Source organism: Thalassophryne amazonica, chromosome 6 (assembly GCF_902500255.1).
Source record: "Thalassophryne amazonica chromosome 6, fThaAma1.1, whole genome shotgun sequence".
NCBI classification, from domain to species: Eukaryota; Metazoa; Chordata; class Actinopteri; order Batrachoidiformes; family Batrachoididae; genus Thalassophryne; species Thalassophryne amazonica.
In genome coordinates, this window is record NC_047108.1 from 32,827,734 (window position 1) to 32,848,991 (window position 21,258).

Genomic DNA, 21,258 nt, shown 5'->3' on the forward strand with positions numbered 1-21,258 from the left:
GATAGATAGATAGATAGATAGATAGATAGATAGATAGATAGATAGATAGATAGATAGATAGATAGATAGATAGATAGATAGATAGATAGATAGATAGATAGAATTTTTGCATATAATTGTTTGGTACTTAAGTGAAATAAGTTACTAATCCTCAATAAAATTAAGGTAACAATTTGCACTGATATTTCTGAGGAAAATGGAAGTAAAATGAAGATGTTACAATAACAAATGAAATTAAACTACACAACAGTAAAACATTTTAATTGAGTTAGTTCTACTTAACTAAGCTTGTTGATCACAAAGTAAATGTTACAGTGGCAAGGAAAAGTCTGTGAAGCCTACATAGTTGAATGATGGAATGACATGACAGTAAATTTAAAAAAGCATTCTCTATTAAAAAAAATTCTAAAATGATGCTCTTTAGGGCACCTTCACACAAAGTACGAATAAGTACAAATCAGGCCAGGGCGAATCACGGCGGAACAGCTCATATGAGCAAACCATGAAAACATTGAGCCGACAGGCAGGCGCGAATGAACGCGCTGCAACGTTTCTTGCACGCGACGGTGTCGTGCCCGAGTGTGCTGGGACAGCCTCTCAGTGTGCGCGCTCTCCAGCCCATCGCAGAAGCGATATATGTTTTTATGTATTTCCTCGTGAGGACAGCAGGCACACACACATGCGTGTCCATCAAAACATGGTTCGTGTTCTGCAGCTGTGACGTCCAGGACCAGAGTTGTCAACATCTCCTGGCACGGCCCCCTGTCCATTCAGACCACAGACCAAGCTGTCACTCTGTGATCAGATGAGAGGCGCCTTGCCTGCGGGGCACACAAACCATATGCACGCATGTGTCGGGGGGAGCGGGGAGCAGCGGGGGGAGCAGGCGAAACACATGCACACGTGTTGTGGGAGCTGACACTCTGGCATGTCACATGTGTACTCGACAACTTCACAGTCGTTGGGGCACTTAGACAAATTTCACCTCCAGCTCGAAAGTGATCGTCTAATGACTGTTTTCGTGCTAATAGCGCGAATGGCCACACATTTTCTAAGTGCCAAGCGAGCGGTATCAGATGTTCGTGTGTGTCACCTGGAATTTGGCCGACACCTGCTGCGAGAGAGATCGAATGGACTCTCACAGTGCACAATCTGTCTTTCAGCCGCTGGTGTGCGGAAATAGTTGTAGCAACAGGTGTACGAGGTGTTGGAGGCAGATCCAATTTTATACATATTGCATACGATTCCTGCTTCATCCGCAATTCGACCACATTCGTACTATGTGTGAAGGGGCCCTTAACCTCACACTGAACCTAATCTCTACTATATCACTTTTACAGCCAGTTTTCTTCAGAGGGGTCAGGGGATGCATACATGATCATTTCCAAGTCACTGAATATGTTTTGGACTTCATTTACATAAATTATTAAGAAATATGAACAGTGTGGTACTGTATGATAAATCTACTATGTCAAGATGGCAGTTTTGAAAAACTGAGTGACTATGCTGGAAGTAGACGAGTGAGGGAGGGAAGCCGACCAAACAACACTGTAGAGGTTTTTGGTTTCAGTGGCTGCGAGAGGAGATATGGAATATTGTGTGATTTTTGCATTTTGCATCAACATTTATACAGGCTCATGATGACCTGGTATTGAGGAGGTTTTTCTTAAAAACAAGACTTGACAGTTTAACTACAGATTCCCAGCAGGCATATGGGAGTTTGAAATGTTCATGTATTCATCCCCTTACTTGTCTGAAGAAAACGTGGTGATTTACTTGTGTTAAACTAAAGGGTGCAATTACATATGCACATTCATTTGGCATTTATATTTTTTTATTTCATTTGTGTCATGTTCAGGTGCACCTTTGTGAGTTTCCTGTCTGATGGGGAATTGAACCATGGATGCTGTGGCCACAAGTCCACATTGTTTGGGAAGGTATCACAAGACAGCATTATTAGTGGCTGAGAAACCTTCTCTGTTCAGTTAGACATTCACACTCAGCGTGTCAGGATTTGAGGTTGGTTTGCTTTTATTTCTTGTTTGTTCTCTTGCTGGGGTTTCCATTTGGGTCTGTCTCTGCTGCCTCTTGGTGATGGGCGTTTCCCTCTCTCTATGGTCATGCCCTCTTTCTGGTGCGTTCCACGCACACCTGTTCCCATTCAGCACCTCATCACCGGGGTGTATTTAAGCTCCTCATTTTTCCTTGTTCCTTTGCCAGATTGATGCGCCTAGTGCATTCTCTCCAGCTCTGTTTTGTATTCTAGACCTGCTTGCCTCTTGTGTGTTCCGATTACCTGCCTGTATCCTTGACCACGCCTGATGTTTTTGGTATTGTTAGTCTTGTTGGACTGCCTCACTGTGTACCCCGTTTACTGCTTCGGGGTCCGGTACACAAGGTCCGGTACCTACAACGCTTGTTGTCTGAGTCCTGCATTTGCGTCCGGCCTAAACAGTTACCTAGACCTGATACAACGACCCAAAAGAGACCTCAACAAAAGCACTTGCAGTACTGCATCTTACCTTTTATGCTGCCTCCCCCACCCCCACCTCCCAAGTGGCAGATTGATATTATATATCTGACCAAAACATGAGTCAATGGTAATCAATAATCTGTCAATATTTCCTGATTGAGTACAACTGCTTATTACAGATTCTAATGAGTTAATTTTTATATTGTTGCCACCATTCAGCAATTTTGCCAAACTCAGACACTTTTTCAGACAATATTTAACTTATGATCTTCCACTAATTCGGGGCCAGAATCTCCAGGTTGCTACTGGGTTTCCACCGGGTTTCTACAGTCGTTCTACAGCGCACCCATCTGGTAACCTGGTCTTAATGTCTATCTGTTTAGTTATCTTGGCTTAGCCTCCATCAGCATTCATACACCTAATGTTAGCCTGCCATGTTTTGCCATTGTGAGCTTCCAGGCTCTGAACGTAACCTGCTATGTTTTTCCACAGCGCTCCAATCAGCCGTATATTCCTCTGTGGGCTTTCAGGCTCTTAATGGTAAAGTTAACAAATCGTGTTTTTCTGCTGTGAGAGCTTCCAGCTCCTAATGTTACTTATGTTTTTAAAGTTGATCAATCGCGTTTTCCACTGTGATGCTATTATGCCTTTTGCTTCAACCATCACATATTCCACTGTCCACTTGGTGTGTCATCACACACGGCATTTAGCAATACCAGCTGATATTCAGTTATCAGAGTCCATGCGCCTCCGTGCTGTTCTGCAGTGAATCTAGTTTTTCCGCTGGCTGAACTATTAAGTTATTTTGTATCTTCAGTGATGGGATCTACAGACAGTCTGGAGTGGGTCTGCACACATCTGCTGAGTTTCTCAATGCATGCACCTGTGGTCTTCTCTGTCTGGGTGCAGCCACCCAGAGAACTCTGGCTGTGTTTCACTTTGCAGTGCACACTGTGCGCTTTTTGAGCATCAGCACTTGGAGCTGTCATCTGACTTCATCTGTCTGCCACGTGTGCACGCCTCTACGGCGTAGCACATAGAACTGAGACTTTGATCCTTAACTTTGATCTGAACTAAACCCTGAATGGTTTAGTTCTGAAAACCTGAACTACGAAACCCTCATCTGACTTTCTCTTTGTCTTTTTCATATCTGGATGTGTGCACCTGCACAATCTCACCTGTCCTCTTGTTCTCCCCAGCAGTTAATCCAAGTCCCAGCAGCTCAGTTGGTTCTGGTTCTGGTCCCTGTCCTGTCTGTCTTGTCTGTCCAGTTTGTCTCGTTGGTCAAGTCCTTGTGGTCCCTCCTGGTTTAGTCCTCCCACTGCGCAGATCCCCTTTTGTTCAACAAATGTATTGTTTTTCACTGTGCCAACCTTTACGGCTCCCTGCATTTGGATCCTACTTCTGAGTTCTTGTCAATCCATGATGATAGGGCCAGGGCCCCTGAGCTAGAACCATGTCAGATGTTTCTGACCCTGGGTTGTAGCCATAACACTTAAGTTGAATACCCATGGTATATAAGTTGTTCGCCTGGAAAATTAAAAGTGCTTTTTACTTTTCTGTGAAATAAAGGACATGCCATGCACATTTGCGTGTAGAAACCGTCTCTCTTTATGGCTTCCGATTCAGTTTCTCCAATTCAAGATTCAAGATTCAAACAACTTTATTGATCCCTAAAAGGGCAATTCATCTTCTTCACACCCAATTACCTCAAACAAAAATACAGAAATTAATCCACAATTATTACGAGTTGAACATAATAATGGCACACTGTTGTGTGGGCCGCTGAAGAGGAGGTACTGCTGGCCCACCACCACAAGATGGCGCCCTGCTTGAAGTGCGGGCTTCAAGCACGAGAGGGCGTCGGAGCGACCAGGAGTGACAGCTGTCACTCATCATCCATACCAGCTGTCACTCATCCACTCCTCATCACCACCACCATAAAGACCGGACTGCAACTCCACCTCCCCGCCGAGAAATCAACTACCAATCAGATAATTTTCTCTGCTGACTCGAACGTCGAATAATAATCTGAACTTCTTTTGCAGCCGTTTTCCTGGTGTTTACCTTATCTGTGGGATTGGCGTTTGGTGTGACAGCGACGGCTTCACCTCACACCCCAAACCAGATAAGTGGTTAATCAGGAGCTGCACGAGTGTGTGATTGGAGGTGGAGGTGCTCCCTCCTTACTGCATACAGACTGTGGGATTACTGAGTGTGCGTCCTCACACTCATCTGGACTGTCTTTGTTCTCTGCCAGCAGTACCGGGTCTGACTGCTGAAGACAGCGGCCACCTGGGGCGCAGGGCTTGGCGGCTCCGGTGTTCTTCAGCTCCGTTGGTGGTGGAAGCTGTGTGGATCCGGCTTCTCTCTCGCCAGGCGTCTTCTATCGTCGAGCCTGCCCACACGTCACCTGGTGTATGATTGACAGTCACTATATTGTTATTGTCTGTACATCGTTGTGTGATTCACAACATTAAATTGTTACTTTTTGGCTTATCCATTGTCCGTTCATTAACGCCCCCTGTTGTGGGTCCGTGTCACGTCACTTTCACAACACACACATCAGAATTAAAACAACTGCACATATACATTTGATTTGTTGGTGTACGCTAAGCTTTTAAACAATCTGTCCTCTGAACTGAGGCAATAAGTGTGTTGGGGCTGCAGCAGCATTTCCGCCGCGTGGCCGATCTGGGCTTGGGGGAGTGGGGGCACTGCAGCTTGGGGACAAGCGGGGAATTTTGACCTTCGGTAACTGATAATGCTGCCGTGTTTTGAGTTAGGCAGAGAGACACAGAAATTCCATTTGCAGCTCCTCTGACCATTGGAATCTATTTCATGAATATTCCCTGGTCTCCAACATCTTCCTTTGCAAGGCAAATATTTGCTCTGAGATGTTTTTCAACTTGCGTTTGAGTTTAAAAGTTAAAAAAGTTAAGATTGTACCGCCTTGCCCACTTCATTAATCATGACAGACAGATGTGGAGTTGTGGTTCTGGTAGCAGCTGTCTTGCCAATTTTCCGGTAGGTCAAGGCAGCGCACAACCCAATCAGCCCCAGCCCTCCTACAATAAAAGCTAATAAGAATAAATCTTTGACGTCTTCCATCAAGAGTGGTACCAAGCACGCAATGCGCCACTTCTCCCAGGCATCAAGAACAAAGTCCGCAGGATAGGCTCCATCTGGGCATGCAGGGTCCCCCAGCCCTGATTTTCTTGTTGAAAAAATGGTGTCAATAGTGTTGAGAGACCAGCTGATCAATTCCATGGTTATTCCAAATATAGCATGAAGAATTCACAGTCTGGTGAAGTTGGGACTTTTGAAGGTTGGCGCAGAGATAGAAAAGCACAGAGGAGAGGAGAAAGAAGGACATGCGACCACCCTCGCCGAAGTCCCAAGCCAGAAATGCCAAGTGGCCTCTGTGTATGTGCATGTGTGCGTGTGTTTAGCTTCGATCACAGTGAAACCAGCGAGAGCTGACATTTGCCGTTTGGTATGCTTATGTATTTTTAATTTAATTTAATCTTTATTTAACCGTTAGTCCCATTGAGATTGAGACCTCTTTTGCAAATTGACCTGGGTAATTATAAAGTTTCCAATTCACCTAATCTGCAAGTCTTTAAATGTGGAGTACCCGGAGGAAACCCACACAAACACAGGGAGAACATGCAAACTCCATGCAGAAAGGCTCCAGGTGGGAATTGAACACCTTTTGCTGTGAGGTAAAGATGAACACTACGAAAATGGAAAGTTGACAGGACTAATATTTTTGAAGAACCTATGAATATTAGCAAACAACACTGAACAATGAACATTGCTAATTACATACTGGACTCACACTCCATTCCAGCAGGTGGTGGTAAATCATCTTTTTATTAAAAGCGTGAGTGCATGAGTGCACACATGCATGTGTGATTTTATTTAGTAAGTTCTATGCACGTACATGATTATAAATATATTAAAAATACATGGATGACACAAGAAAGTGAAAACACTTATTTCTATCAGGTTTGACGGACAGAAACATCTGGACGCAATTGTAGGACTCAACACAGTAGCTCTGGTTAGTAAAAACGTTTACTGAAGGGCAAACAGATCCAAAACATCAGGCATAAGGCGTGGTCAGTACAAACAGGCATGTGGTCAAAACATAACATGGTAGCAGGACTTGGAAACATGGAACACAGAGCTGGAAGTGAAGGCACAAGGCGTAACAATCTGGCGAGGAACTAGTGCAACCAGTGGAGTTTAAATACACCCAGGTGATGAGCTGCAGATTAAGAAACAGGTCTGTGGAAAGATCCAGAACAAGGTGTGGCCCAAACAGTGTGATGCCCACCACCAAGCACCAAGAGAGATGGACAAGAGAGATATGGACAGACAAAGCCCAAGCAGGGAAAACCCAGCAAGAGAAATCACACATAACAAAACACAGAAGCCTAAACTAAGACAAAACAAAACTAAATGAAACATAGCAAAACAAAAACACATGTTAAAATAGAAACACAAAGCAAATGAGTCCAGATCATGACAATTTCCATTGTGGTCCATTTTAAAATCAAATGACAAAATATAAGTCATAATAAAATACTACTACTACTAATAATAATAATCATAATGATAGTGTCTATATAATAAGAAGAACCAAAAAATGTATAAATACATTAAGACAGTAAATGAACATAAAAAAAATTATGTAATGAACGAGAAATGAAAGGGTTGAGGTCTTCTAAAAACTGTTGAGGTGTGAAGTTCTAAACAAATTGTGGACTTACACACCATTCCAACCCATTACAGAAATTTTGCATAATTTATTACCACCCTTGAAAAATGTCAGCTACCTATTTTATAAACACCACCCAATCTAGAGCCCTTGGATCCCCACGGGCAACACGCTAGTGTCTTTATAAGATGCCTTGACATATCTAAGTCTTTCATTCCTGCCCATGTTATTTCAAACAAATGCTCCATTGTACCCTGACCACTCTGGCATCTATCAACCTAGAAGGGTATCATCATCCCTATACTTTGGAAGGACTACTTGTCTCACCCTGGAAAGAGAAATTGCTTCAACTACAGTAACTATAGGGGTTACACTCCTCTCTGAGAAAGGTGCTTGCAAGCATTATTCTCAACAGGATTCATTATAAATGAATCCAAATCTGAAAAAGCTGGGACGGTATGGCTGTGGGCGGACAAATTCTTGACTGCAGGAGTGAATATGGGTACTGGAATGTCCTGCCTGCACTTCTGTTCTGTCCCCAGCAGAGAATGTATGGCAAATTTTGAAACAAAAATTGCAACGATGACAATCCTGCACTGCACACCTTAAGACATATTTGCAGGAAGAATGGGACAGGAAGGACTCGCACCATTACAAAGTGGTATATGCTTTAGCGTCTCAATTTTTCTTTTGAATGTGCTGCAGGCCTGAAATGCAGGAATAGACACATTAACAAATGAAATGGAGTGAAGCACACAAAACATTAAATATCTTGAGTTAGTATAGCCTAAAATGAAACATACCGTATTTCCTTGATTAAAAGCTTGGGCATTTATTTTTTCAAAGTGTGCACAGACCTGGCACCTAAACGAGGCAGGCCATAATTCAAGGATGCCGATTATTAACAAAATGCAGTGTAATACAGTTAGGAAAATAAGTATTTGGACACCCTGCGATTTTGCAAGTTCTCCCACTTAGAAGTCATGGAGGGGTCTGAAATTTTCATCTTAGGTGCATGTCCACTGTGAGAGACATAATCTAAAAAAAAAAAAAAAATCCAGAAATCACAATGTGTGATTTTTTAAATTATTTATTTTATGTTAATGCTGCAAATAAGTATTTGAACACCTGTGAAAATCAATGTTAATATTTGGTACAGTAGAGTTTGTTTGCAATTACAGAGGTCAAATGTTTCCTGTAGTTTTTCACCAGGTTTGCACACACTGCAGCAGGGATTTTGGTCCACTCCTCCATACAGATCTTCTCCAAATCTTTCAGGGTTGGAGTTTCAGCTCCCTCCAAAGATTTTCTATTGAGTTCAGGTCTTGAGATTGGCCAGGCCACTCCAGGATCTTGAAATGCTTCTTACGGAGCCCCTCCTTAGTTGCCCTGGCTGTGTGTTTGGGGTCATTGTCATGCTGGAAGACCCAACCATGACCCATCTTCAATGCTCTTACTGAGGGAAGGAGGTTGTTTGCCAAAATCTTGCAATTCATGACCCCATCCATCCTCCCTTGAATACGGTGCAGTCGTCCTGTCCCCTTTGCAGAAGAGCACCCACAGAGTATGATGTTTCCACCCCCATGCTTCACGGTTGGGATGGTTTTCTTGGGGTTGTTGTCATCCTCTAAACATGGTAAGTGGAGTTGATTCCAAAAATCTCTATTCTGGTCTCATCTGACCACATGACCTTCTCCCATGCCTCCTCTGGATCATCCAGATGGTCACTGGTGAACTTCAAACGGGCCTGGACATGTGTTGGCTTGAGCAGGGGGACCTTGCCGGATTCCCCTGCAGGATTTTAAATCATGACAGAATCATGTGTTACTAATGTATAAATCTTTGTGACTGTGGTCCCAGCTCTCTTCAGGTCATTGACCAGGTCCTCCTGTGTAGTTCTGAGTTTTCTCAGAATCATCCTTACCCCACAAAGTGAGATCTTGAATGGAATCCCAGACCGAGGGAGATTGACAGTCATCTTGTGTTTCTTCCACTTTCTAATAAATAATCATAACAGTTGTTGTCTTCTACCAAGCTGCTTGCCTGTTGTCCTGTAGTCCATCCCAGCCTTGTGCAGCTCTACAGTTTTGTCCCTGGTGTCCTTAGACAGCTCTTTGTCTTGGCTATGGTGGACAGGTTGGAGTGTGATTGACTGAGTGTGTGAACAGGTGTCTTTTATACAGGTGTCTCCTGTGGAACCAGCTCCCAATTCGGATCAGGGAGACAGACACCCAATCTACTTTTAAGATTAGGCTTAAAACTTTCCTTTTTGCTAAAGCTTATAGTTAGGGCTGGATCAGGTGACCCTGAACCATCCCTTAGTTATGCTGCTATAGACTTAGACTGCTGGGGGGTTCCCATGATGCACTGAGTGTTTCTTTCTCTTTTTGCTCTGTATGCACCACTCTGCGTTTAATCATTAGTGATTGATCTCTGCTCTCTTCCACAGCATGTCTTTTTCCTGATTCTCTCCCCTCAGCCCCAACCAGTCCCAGCAGAAGACTGCCCCTCCCTGAGCCTGGTTCTGCTGGAGGTTTCTTCCTGTTAAAAGGGAGTTTTTTCCTTCCCACTGTCGCCAAGTACTTGCTCACAGGTGGTCGTTTTGACTGTTGGGGTTTTTCTGTAGTTGTTGTATGGCTTTTGCCTTACAATATAAAGCGCCTTGGGGCAACTGTTTGTTGTGATTTGGCGCTATATAAATAAAATTGATTTGATTTGATTTTGATTTTATACAGGTAACAAGTTCAAACAGGTGCAATTAATACAGGTAGAGTGCAGAATAAGAGGGCTTCTTAAAGAAAAATTAACAGGTCTGTGAGAGAGAGAATTATTGCTGTTGGTAGGTGTTCAAATACTTATTTGAAGCAGTAACATACAAATAAATTACTTACAAAATCATACATTGTGATTTCCGGATTTTTTTTTTTTTTTTTAGATTATGTCTCTCACAGTGGACATGCACCTAAGATGAAAATTTGAGACCCCTCCATGATTTCTAAGTGGGAGAACTTGCAGAATCGCAGGGTATTCAAATACTTATTTTCCTCACTGTATGTTAAGTTTCACATATATCCCTGAGTGTGACAAACCAAACCACTTTAGATCAGTCTTCTGCATGGCTGTGAACCCTCCCCATAGCCTGATGTGTGCCTGCTAAATGTCAGAGACCACAAAGGCTGTGATTGGTCACTTTTACATTTTCACTCCTTCCTCTCCTATCATATTTTAATAGTTTTTGCTGTGCACACGGCAATTACATTTCGATCATGGATGAAATACGTTTGGCACAAAAATCCACAAATATGACCAATTTTACAACACGGAGTTGGAAAAAAATGCTCAAAAGATCCGCAATTCATGGAGGAAAATTGCACGTGCCATCCCATTGGTTTGGAGGTCAATGATTGTATAAAGAAATAGAGCTCATTGAGGGACAAATTAATCCAGAAAAAGCCACTCCACAGCAGACTTAGAAAAAAGAGTGACTTGACCAAATGTAATCCTTTTAATGCACATAAAGCCTGGCGCTTATTTGAGGCAGGCATTTATTTTTTCTGACAAAGTTTTGGCCATTAAATGTGGCAGGCCCCTATTCAAGGTCAGACATTTAATCAAGGAAATATGGTAACTCAAATTCCTCGAGAGGAATTTGCATTTTCCATACATCCCAACATTTTCTGATTTAGGACTGAACTGCCTACTCAGTGACTGGAGCAGTCCATTTTCACACTGAAGAAGTCAAACCAGCGACATTGTAGTTCTGTGAGTACTTGTTGAAAACCAGCAGAAATATCAGCAGTGCTTGATTCACTTGAAGGGACTGCTTTCTGGGACATCCAGAAAATTTGTGGGATTCCCAATAGGTTACTGGACATTATAGCCAGCCTACAGACAGACACTGTGAGTACTGTGCAGAGTGGAGGCAGAATCTCTTGAGTTTTTCCCAGTGAATTCTGGTGTTCATCAGGGATGTGTTCTGTGTCCTACAATGTTCAGTGTTTGCATGGACTCGGTGTTGGGTAGGGTTGTGGGAGCAGCTTTAGATGCCTTTCTTTGGCAAATTTACTGAACTTGTATTTGCAGATGGTGCTGTGCATTGCAGAATCATTAGAATACCTGATTGGAGTACTAGAAGAGGTGAGTGATGAATTGGGCTGTATGGGTTTGTGATTGTTCTTCCAAACGTTCCCAAACACTTATTGAGTGTTGTTAGAAGGAAAGGTGATGTAACACAGTGGTAAACATACCACTGTCCCAGCTTTTTTGAAATGTGTTGCAGGCATCCATTTCAAAATGAACAAATATTTGCACAAAAACAATAAAGTTTATCAGTTTGAACATTAAATATCTTGTCTTTGTGGTATATTCAGTTGAATATACACTCAACAAAAATATAAACACAACACTTTTGGTTTTGCTCCCATTTTGTATGAGATGAACTCAAAGATCTAAAACTTTTTCCACATACACAATATCACCATTTCCCTCAAATATTGTTCACAAACCAGTCTAAATCTGTGATAGTGAGCACTTCTCCTTTGCTGAAATAATCCATCCCACCTCACAGGTGTGCCATATCAAGATGCTGATTAGACACCATGATTAGTGCACAGGTGTGCCTTAGACTGCCCACAATAAAAGGCCACTCTGAAAGGTGCAGTTTTATCACACAGCACAATGCCACAGATGTTGCAAGATTTGAGGGAGCGTGCAATTGGCATGCTGACAGCAGGAATGTCAACCAGAGCTGTTGCTCGTGTACTGAATGTTCATTTCTCTACCATAAGCCGTCTCCAAAGGCGTTTCAGAGAATTTGGCAGTACATCCAACCAGCCTCACAACCGCAGACCACGTGTAACCACACCAGCCAGGACCTCCACATCCAGCATGTTCACCTCCAAGATTGTCTGAGACCAGCCACTCAGACAGCTGCTGAAACAATCGGTTTGCATAACCAAAGAATTTCTGCACAAACTGTCAGAAACCGTCTCAGGGAAGCTCATCTGCATGCTCGTCGTCCTCATCGGGGTCTCGACCTGACTCCAGTTCGTCGTCGTAACCGACTTGAGTGGGCAAATGCTCACATTTTCTGGCGTTTGGCACGTTGGAGAGGTGTTCTCTTCACGGATGAATCCCGGTTCACACTGTCCAGGGCAGATGGCAGACAGCGTGTGTGGCGTCGTGTGGGTGAGCGGTTTTCTGATGTCAATGTTGTGGATCGAGTGGCCTATGGTGGCGGTGGGGTTATGGTATGGGCAGGCGTCTGTTATGGACGAAGAACACAGGTGCATTTTATTGATGGCATTTTGAATGCACAGAGATACCGTGACGAGATCCTGAGGCCCATTGTTGTGCCATACATCCAAGAACATCACCTCATGTTGCAGCAGGATAATGTACGGCCCCATGTTGCAAGCATCTGTACACAATTCTTGGAAGCTGAAAATGTCCCAGTTCTTGCATGGCCGGCATACTCACCGGACATGTCACCCATTGAGCATGTTTGGGATGCTCTGGACCGGTGTATACGACAGCGTGTACCAGTTCCTGCCAATATCCAGCAGCTTCACACAGCCACTGAAGAGGAGTGGACCAACATTCCACAGGCCACAATTGACAACCTGATCAACTCTATGCGAAGGAGATGTGTTGCACTGCATGAGGCAAATGGTGGTCACACCAGATACTGACTGGTATCCCCCCCAATAAAACAAAACTGCACCTTTCAGAGTGGCCTTTTATTGTGGGCAGTCTAAGGCACACCTGTGCACTAACCATGGTGTCTAATCAGCATCTTGATATGGCACACCTGTGAGGTGGGATGGATTATTTCAGCAAAGGAGAAGTACTCACTATCACAGATTTAGACTGGTTTGTGAACAATATTTGAGGGAAATGGTGATATTGTGTATGTGGAAAACGTTTTAGATCTTTTACTTCATCTCATACAAAATGGGAGCAAAACCAAAAGTATTGCGTTTATATTTTTGTTGAGTATAGGTTGAAGAGGATTTGCAAATCGTATTCTGTTTTTAGTTACATTTCACACAACGTCCCGACTTCATTGTAATTGGGGTTGTAAGATCAGGCAGTCAGTCCCATGCAGTGCATCAACCGCACCAGCAGAGGAAGCCCTCTGCGAAGCAGTTGTTGAAGGCGAAATGAAAATGTGGACAAAGCGACGACCCCTTTATTGGCACGTGGCGGCCCAAACGTGCGCCGCATGCACTGTGGTCCCTCGTGCCTTTTTTTGTAGGCATGTGCACCCGCAGACAGCAGGAGGAGGAGGGGAAGAGAGCTGCGACGGAATTAACGAGGTCCCATAAACCAGGCTCACAGTAGAGAGCCCTGTACCCACAGTGCGTGTCCGACCGCACACACTCTCAACGTGAAGGAATCCCCCACACAGACCAGACCTCTGCCCCAGAATGCGCAGCGTTTGGCGTAGCACTTGCTGAAACACACTGCAACACTGTCATCGGTGCTATCACTGTTGACAAATTCAGTATAAATTAAAGGAAAGAAATGACCTCAGCTCTGTCATATTACTGGGAGTCTTTAACTGCTTTGGAAATAGCTTTCCATTTTTCCTTCAAAGGGTGTATCCCCTCAGCATTGATCATGTGCCCCAAATATGACACACTGCGCTGTAAAAATATCACACTTGTCACTGTTTACTCGCAGATTGTGAGCTTTCAACCTTCTTAGCATTTCATCCAAATTTTTCATGTTCTCCTCATGGTTCTTTTCCATAATCAAAATGTCATACAAGTAACATATGACTCTGTCTAACCCTTGCAATACTTGATCCATTATCTTTTGGAATATCGAAGGTACACTTGCAACCCTAGAAAGAAGCCTATTTACTTTGTATAGGCCTTTATGAGTGTTTATGGTTAAGAATGGTTTCAAATCATCACCCAGTTCCACCAGTTGATACGCCTTGGACAGGTCTAACTTCATAACTCTGTCACCACCTGCTAGTTTTGTGAACAAATCCTGTGGTTTCGGAATGGGATATTGATTGACGTTCAATCATGGGTTTATTGATACCTTGTAATCCCCACAAATCCTAACAGAATTATTCACTTTGGGAATGTTAACATGGGTGAGACCCACTCACTGTAACTTACTGTGGTTCTGACCCCTTCTTTTTCTATTTTCTTCAACTGGTCTTTCACAGCATCCTTCATAGCATAGGGCACAGGTCGATTTTGTAAAACTTTGGAACAGCCCCAGGTGCAACCTGCAGTTTGACTTTGATGCCTCTGACTTTCCCCAGGTTCTGACTAAACATCACAGAGTACCTCCCACACAGTTCCTCAGCACTTTCAGGCACCACTCTGCTTACAAATGACCAGACTAATTGTAGTCTTTGAATACAATCCCTTCCCAAGAGAGCAGGACCACTCACTCCCTTTACAGTATACAATATCAGTAAATGAGTGTTACTGTGACACTTTATTGACACTTGGAAAAGACCTTTCACTTCCAACAGTTGGTTATTGTATGTTTTTAGCTCATAGCTGGTTTGTACCAGTACCACCATTTTTTTTCAGAAATTATGGACATGGATGCCCCGGTGTCCAACTCCATTTTCAGCTTCTGACCACTGACGTTAAGGTACACAAAATATGGACTGTCATCACCATTTGTTTTTACTTCAAATAACTTCAAACCACTGTTCTTTTTAACTTTCTTTGTTTTACCCTGTGGTTCTGATTTCACTTTAACCTTAAGCTTTGGTGCTCTTAGTGTCTGCAGCTGTAGGTCTGGGGCCTCCTCTGGTGTAGATGTGGAGTTGATAATGTCAGCGCGTTGTCGTTCTCTCCTGCGTGCAGTGTTATCATCACACCTCCTTCGTGCAGCATTGTCGTCAGATGACTCAGGGTGCAGCAACCCGTCCTTTCGTGGGCTGTCCCATGAAGGCTCCTCATCTGGCGAGCTGTCAGTCTGGGCATGCCCTATCACCTGCTCCATGCCTCCTTCACGTCGCTCCGTCCGCATTAGATGATTGTCGTTCAGCTGCTCCGCCCTTCTTCTTCACGGAAGCTCCCACCATTTTAGGTTGTCTTTTCTCGCCACTGTACCATTTTAAAACAACAGTCCTCTGGCATGTGTCCACTTCTCTGACACCTGAAACACAGTTGGCTTTGTTATTCTCCTTTAAAACAACTTTATCTTTGCTGGTTCTGTCGGACCAATTTACTGCGTTCTGTTCAGCCATTTCAAAAACCAGACTTATCTCATAAGCCTCGGTGAGGGATAATTCTTTCGTCTGAGCAGCGACTAGCAGGCGTTCACGTAATTGTTCACTTTTTACACCCTAAACAAACCTCTCTCTCAGCGCCTCACTCAGAAAAGTCCCAAACTGACACACTGCTGCCAATTTGCGCAAACTTGCCATGAAGTCACTGACTGATTCATTCATTGCTTTCTGGTGTGGAATTTATATTTCTTGGAAATGTAATTTAGTCTTTGACACGTATTGCTTTCTCACTAGGCAAATAATTCTTTCAACTCACATTCAGTTGGCTTTTTCGGTGCCAGCAAACCACGCAGCAAAGCGTGCGTCTTCCGACCGACCACCATTGATTCATCTTCCATTTTCAAGCCGTTTGCCAGGAAGAACTGCTCCAATCTGTCGACATATTCTTCAAAGCTTTCATCGTCCGATGCAAAACAGCGCTGTTTCTCCACTGAATAAACTTTGCGCCATCCTGGGTGTTGGTCATAGTCTCTTCTTCCACCTGCGTGCCTTTTCCCAAACTTTATCACATTCCTCATCACCAATTGTTTTCTGTTGTGTCCAGAAAACCTTTATGTGGGTCATCCAGAAAAAAACTATCCATTGTGGAACCACACCAAACTCCATTACATGCCTCTACAATACAACCATATGGTTTCTCCATTCGCTCTGCTCATCTGGTCTCACCAACAGCTCCATTGAAGTGCAACAGACCAGCATTTTATACAAAAGGGGTGAGTGCCCCCTACTGGCCTGTTACAGACACCACAGGTCAATTGTCTGTCACGCATTCTTTTCGTCTCCACTCTGTTGTTGGTTTAAGTACTCTGTGTCATTTTCCCCATCGTATTTTTGTATTTGGGAGTCCCTGCTCCTCCCTCGCGATCTCTGCCCTGTCTCCATGTTCAAACTGTTTTTGTATCCTTGCCCCATCACTTGCTGTCTTATAGTTATTTCTGTGGATTCCCCCGTCACTGACGTATTGTCACTGAAGACCATAAAAGCATCTTGGTTTTTGCCCTCACTTGTGTCTTGGCTACCTGCATCTGGGGTTCTATTTGACTCAGTTTAGCTCCAAATGTAAAAGTGGGTTCTTCACTGAGAGATAACTGGAGCTTGTAGAGTTATGAGGTCACAGGACAGAGCTTTTTAGGAGTGTGTCTGAATAAACAAAGTTCCGTTATCTATTTATATGAAAGGCATAAGGCTAGACCTTGATGTAAACGTCATGACCTATGAGGATAACGCTGAGCAACATTCCCTGTGGCATCCCACCAAAACTTCCACACTCCTCCTCTCAAAGTTGTTGTCTCATTACTGTTTGGAAGACAAAGGAAATGAGTGGCCCTTAATTTTATTGACAGATCTGTGTGGATCTCTGAATGAATCTGACAGCGCTGCTTTAAACATTTACATTTATGTGACAAAAGAAAAAATACATTTTGAAGCGCTGACTGAAAGAACATTTTGCAAGAAACAGATGGCCAAGCATTGATATTTAAAGACCAGAAAAACATGCTTTGAGATTTTTTTTTTTTTTAATTTTTCAAATGACAGTGAGTGTTAGAAATACTAATATTACACCTACTGAGCATGTTGTCTTAAAACGACTATTCCATTCGTGACACAATCATCATTGCATGATTCTCCAGTTGAGACCTGTTTACTGCAGAAAACGTCATCACAGGGTCAAAACTGAAAATTACACTTTTTGTAACCCCACTTCTTAAAACTTCTAACAGAATTATTAAGAGCTTCAGAGACATATTCTCATCTTATCCACACACAGCAGTGACAATTTTTACAACACATAAACAGTTCATGTCGCATTCAGAGATCAGCAACTCTACACATTGTAAGTTTTATATATAACCTATAGAAAATATTTCAATGCAGACCGCCCCAAAATTGTATTCTCCCCGAAGAGTCTAAACATCCACTGCATTATGAATATCACTGAGAAAAAATATTAAATTTTATTCGGCAAAACTAAACTGTCACATATACATTTTATACAAGAGACAACCCCTGTGCCTGATTTTCAATGAAAAATATAACTGTGAAAATGAATCTAACCATCTTTTAACAGACATCTACAATAATGTATTATGGCCATTGAAGAGTTAAAAAAGGGGGTGTTGGAGGGTGTAACATTTCTGAGTTTAATCTCATAAATGCCAAAAATAAGTCACATAGCCTCGGAAATTATAAAGCCATAAATTGCAAGATACAAACTCAAGATTCTCTGAGACTAAAGTCACAAATTTATGAGTGGGAAACACACACACAAATGTCACATAACCACATATCTTCACTTGACAGGTCACTCACGTATTGCACGCCAAACACACGCAGTGCAACTCCTGAACAAGGCTGCATATATACTCAACAAAAATATAAACGCAACACTTTTGGTTTTGCTCCCATTTTGTATGAGATTAACTCAACGATCTAAAACTTTTTCCACATACACAATATCACCATTTCCCTCAAATACTGTGCACAAACCAGTCTAAATCTGTGATAGTGAGCACTTCTCGTTTGCTGAGATAATCCATCCCACCTCACAGGTGTGCCATATCAAGATGCTGATTAGACACCATGATTAGTGCACAGGTGTGCCTTAGACTGCACACAATAAAAGGCCACTCTGAAAGGTGCAGTTTTATCACACAGCACAATGCCACAGATGTTGCAATATTTGAGAGAGCATGCACTTGGCATGCTGACAGCAGGAATGTCAACCAGAGTTGTTGCTCGTGTATTGAATGTTCATTTCTCTACCATAAGCCGTCTCCAAAGGCGTTTCAGAGAATTTGGCAGTACATCCAACCAGCCTCACAACCGCAGACCACGTGTAACCACACCAGCCCAGGACCTCCACATCCAGCTTGTTCACCTCCAAGATCGTCTGAGACCAGCCACTCGGACAGCTGCTGAAACAATCGGTTTGCATAACCAAAGAATTTCTGCACAAACTGTCAGAAACTGTCTCAGGGAAGCTCATCTGCATGCTCGTCGTCCTCATCGGGGTCTCGACCTGACTCCAGTTCGTCATCGTAACCGATTTGAGTGGGCAAATGCTCACATTCGCTGCTGTTTGGCACGTTGGAGAGGTGTTCTCTTCACGGATGATGCAAAGGAGATGTGTTGCACTGCATGAGGCAAATGGTGGTCACACCAGATACTGACTGGTATCCCCCCCCCCAATAAAACAAAACTGCACCTTTCAGAGTGGCCTTTTATTGTGTGCAGTCTAAGGCACACCTGTGCACTAATCATGGTGTCTAATCAGCATCTTGATATGGCACACCTGTGAGGTGGGATGGATTATCTCAGCAAAGGAGAAGTGCTCACTATCACAGATTTAGACTGGTTTGTGCACAGTATTTGAGGGAAATGGTGATATTGTGTATGTGGAAAAAGTTTTAGATCATTGAGTTAATCTCATACAAAATGGGAGCAAAACCAAAAGTGTTGCGTTTATATTTTTGTTGAGTTTATGTTGTCTGAACAAGGAGTTTGTGTGTGTGTGTGTGCGCGCGCACATTCCAGAGAAGACAGACAGAGAGAATGTGAAAGAAAGAGGGGTGATCTCTCCATAATATTCTCAAAATATTATTCTCCTTCCTGTTTTTCTTTTTTAACCTACAATGGCCCCAACATGTCACTGTAGACATTTGTTTTATCATATTATTTGTATATTTTTACCAGTGAACAATAAATGTTCAAATAACTGAATCTAAACTTGTCTGCTGGAATATTAACAGCGAAACAAAAACAAAAACATTCTGACAAATGTGCACTATATTAAAATCATTAAAATCAAATACACATAAATCCAGAGATGGTTTACTTTTACCCTGAACACTTCAACATGTTGAAACTTTAATGCCTCATTTAGATTTTTTATCTAATCTAAATCTGGTGTCTGTGACAACCACTCAGTAAAAATCTGCCTGCCCTACACCTGAGCCTGACATGCCATCTCTTCTATTTTTCAGGTTTTATCTCAGTCTGTGTTTGCTGTTTCACCTCATCCTCCTCTTCTACCCCACTCCCCAATTCTGGAGTTGCTTCTTCTTCCTCTTCATCTCTGTGTTCGTTCGTTTCCTCAACCAACTTGACTTCTATATCTCCTGATTCTTCTTCCCGGGCACGGAAGATCAGCCCGCCCTCCTGGATGACCTGCTCAGCGTGGGGTTGCCATGCTGTGGCAGTGTCATCTTCAGCGGCGTTGGCTGTGGTGTAGTGATAGAAGTCAGAATCAGCCTGAAACATGACCAAGGCCTGGGCTGTATGGATACGGACATGCTGTGCAAGGGAGCTGGCATCCAGGAACTTATCACCACATGAATCACACGCGTACAAAATTTGTGTGTTTGGGTCTAGAAACACAAAAACATGTTAAAGACAGATTTACCACACAGTATCATACGGTTTGTATTTCTTAATAATTGTTGTAAATGGAGTCCAAGACAGATGCAGTGACTTGGAAATGTTCACATGTTCACCCCAGCTTGTCTGAAGAAAACTGGCTGGAAAAGTGATGATTTACTTGTGTTACACTAAATAGTGCAATTACTTATGCAATTAATTTTGGCTTTTATATTTTTATTTAATTTATGTCATGTCGTAGAATTTAGTTTTCCCTTTGAGTTTAGAGGGCATCATATATATATGAGGTCTGTTAGAAAAGTATCAGACCTTTTTATTTTTTGCAAAAACCTCATGGATTTGAATCACGTGTGCTTGCATGAGCAAACCTTGAACCTTCGTGCGCATGCGTGAACTTTTTCACGCCTGTCGATTGCATCTTTTTCTGGTAAGCAGCCTTTGTGTGAGGACGTGTTGTGCGCTTGGAGGATTTTCATTGTAAGGAAAAAGACGGAACGACTGGAGCAGCGCCGCATCAAATTTTGCCAGAAACTGGGCGACAGCCAGGTGGAAACCATTCGGATGATTCAGACGGCTTTCGGTGACTTTTCAGTCGTGTGACTATCCGAGAAATTGTGGAAGAGGTGGGCATGTCACAGCATTTCCTGTGAGACTTCAACACGGAGGCGCTTTTGCTCCGCCTTCAGCAGCAGCATGAATTTCACCGCCACTCTTTTCATGGCCAAATCTTCTGTCACAGTGGAATGTACCGAAAAAGTGCTGATGTCCACCTCTTCCGCAATTTCTCGGTGAAATTGCGATGGATCGGTTGCTGCGTGCTTGCATAGATTTTTTTTTCTGAGGCACATTGAATGCACCATCACTGCTTCGATGGAAGCCTGAAAGCACATTTCTACTGCAACAAATCAATTTCAAAATGGAGGCCCGCGACAATGGCAAAAGCAGTTGTAGGAGATTTTTGAGGCACCTAAAACATTTAAATCAGGCGTGTGGAAATATTTTGGCTTTTTTTTAAAAAGATGGGAAACTTGACAAGATGCAGGTTGTTTGGAAAGAATGCTGTGGCTGCTGCTGCGCTCCCTAACTCGGCAAAACTGGTAAGAAAGTGTCTCAAATTACTTTTGCCAAGGTGGTACTCTGTCAATGAGTGATTCACTTTAAGTCACTCATTGAGAGTGATGTTGTCTTACTGTTTAAGTTCTGACAGTGTGATCAAACAGGTTCCAAATATGAGGGAACCGATTCCTGTTCCTTCATGATGAATCTGATAAATTCTTATAAGGAGTAAAACAAATTCTCTGCCTCTAGAAGAATCAAAAGAAGAAGAAGAATACCATAGTACCATACTGAATTGCATCTTCTTATTTTCTATTTAAAATTTTGGTATAATTTCCTTGCATCATGTTGAATCGC

General features: G+C 42.8%; 1 protein-coding gene across 3 annotated transcripts in view; it reads right to left on the reverse strand.

Annotated features, from left to right (window-relative positions):
* Window positions 1-19,156: 19,156 nt before the first annotated feature.
* Window positions 19,157-21,258, reverse strand: part of zbtb17 (zinc finger and BTB domain containing 17) — a 51,417-nt gene continuing 49,315 nt past the window's right edge. For 2 of the 3 annotated variants that reach the window (XM_034171949.1, XM_034171951.1), the window contains one exon: window positions 19,157-19,835. In XM_034171949.1, coding sequence (XP_034027840.1) covers window positions 19,441-19,835 — 395 coding nt within the window. In that variant the 3' untranslated portion in view covers window positions 19,157-19,440. The remainder of the gene's footprint in view (window positions 19,836-21,258) is intronic. The other variant, XM_034171948.1, reaches the window with a different exon arrangement.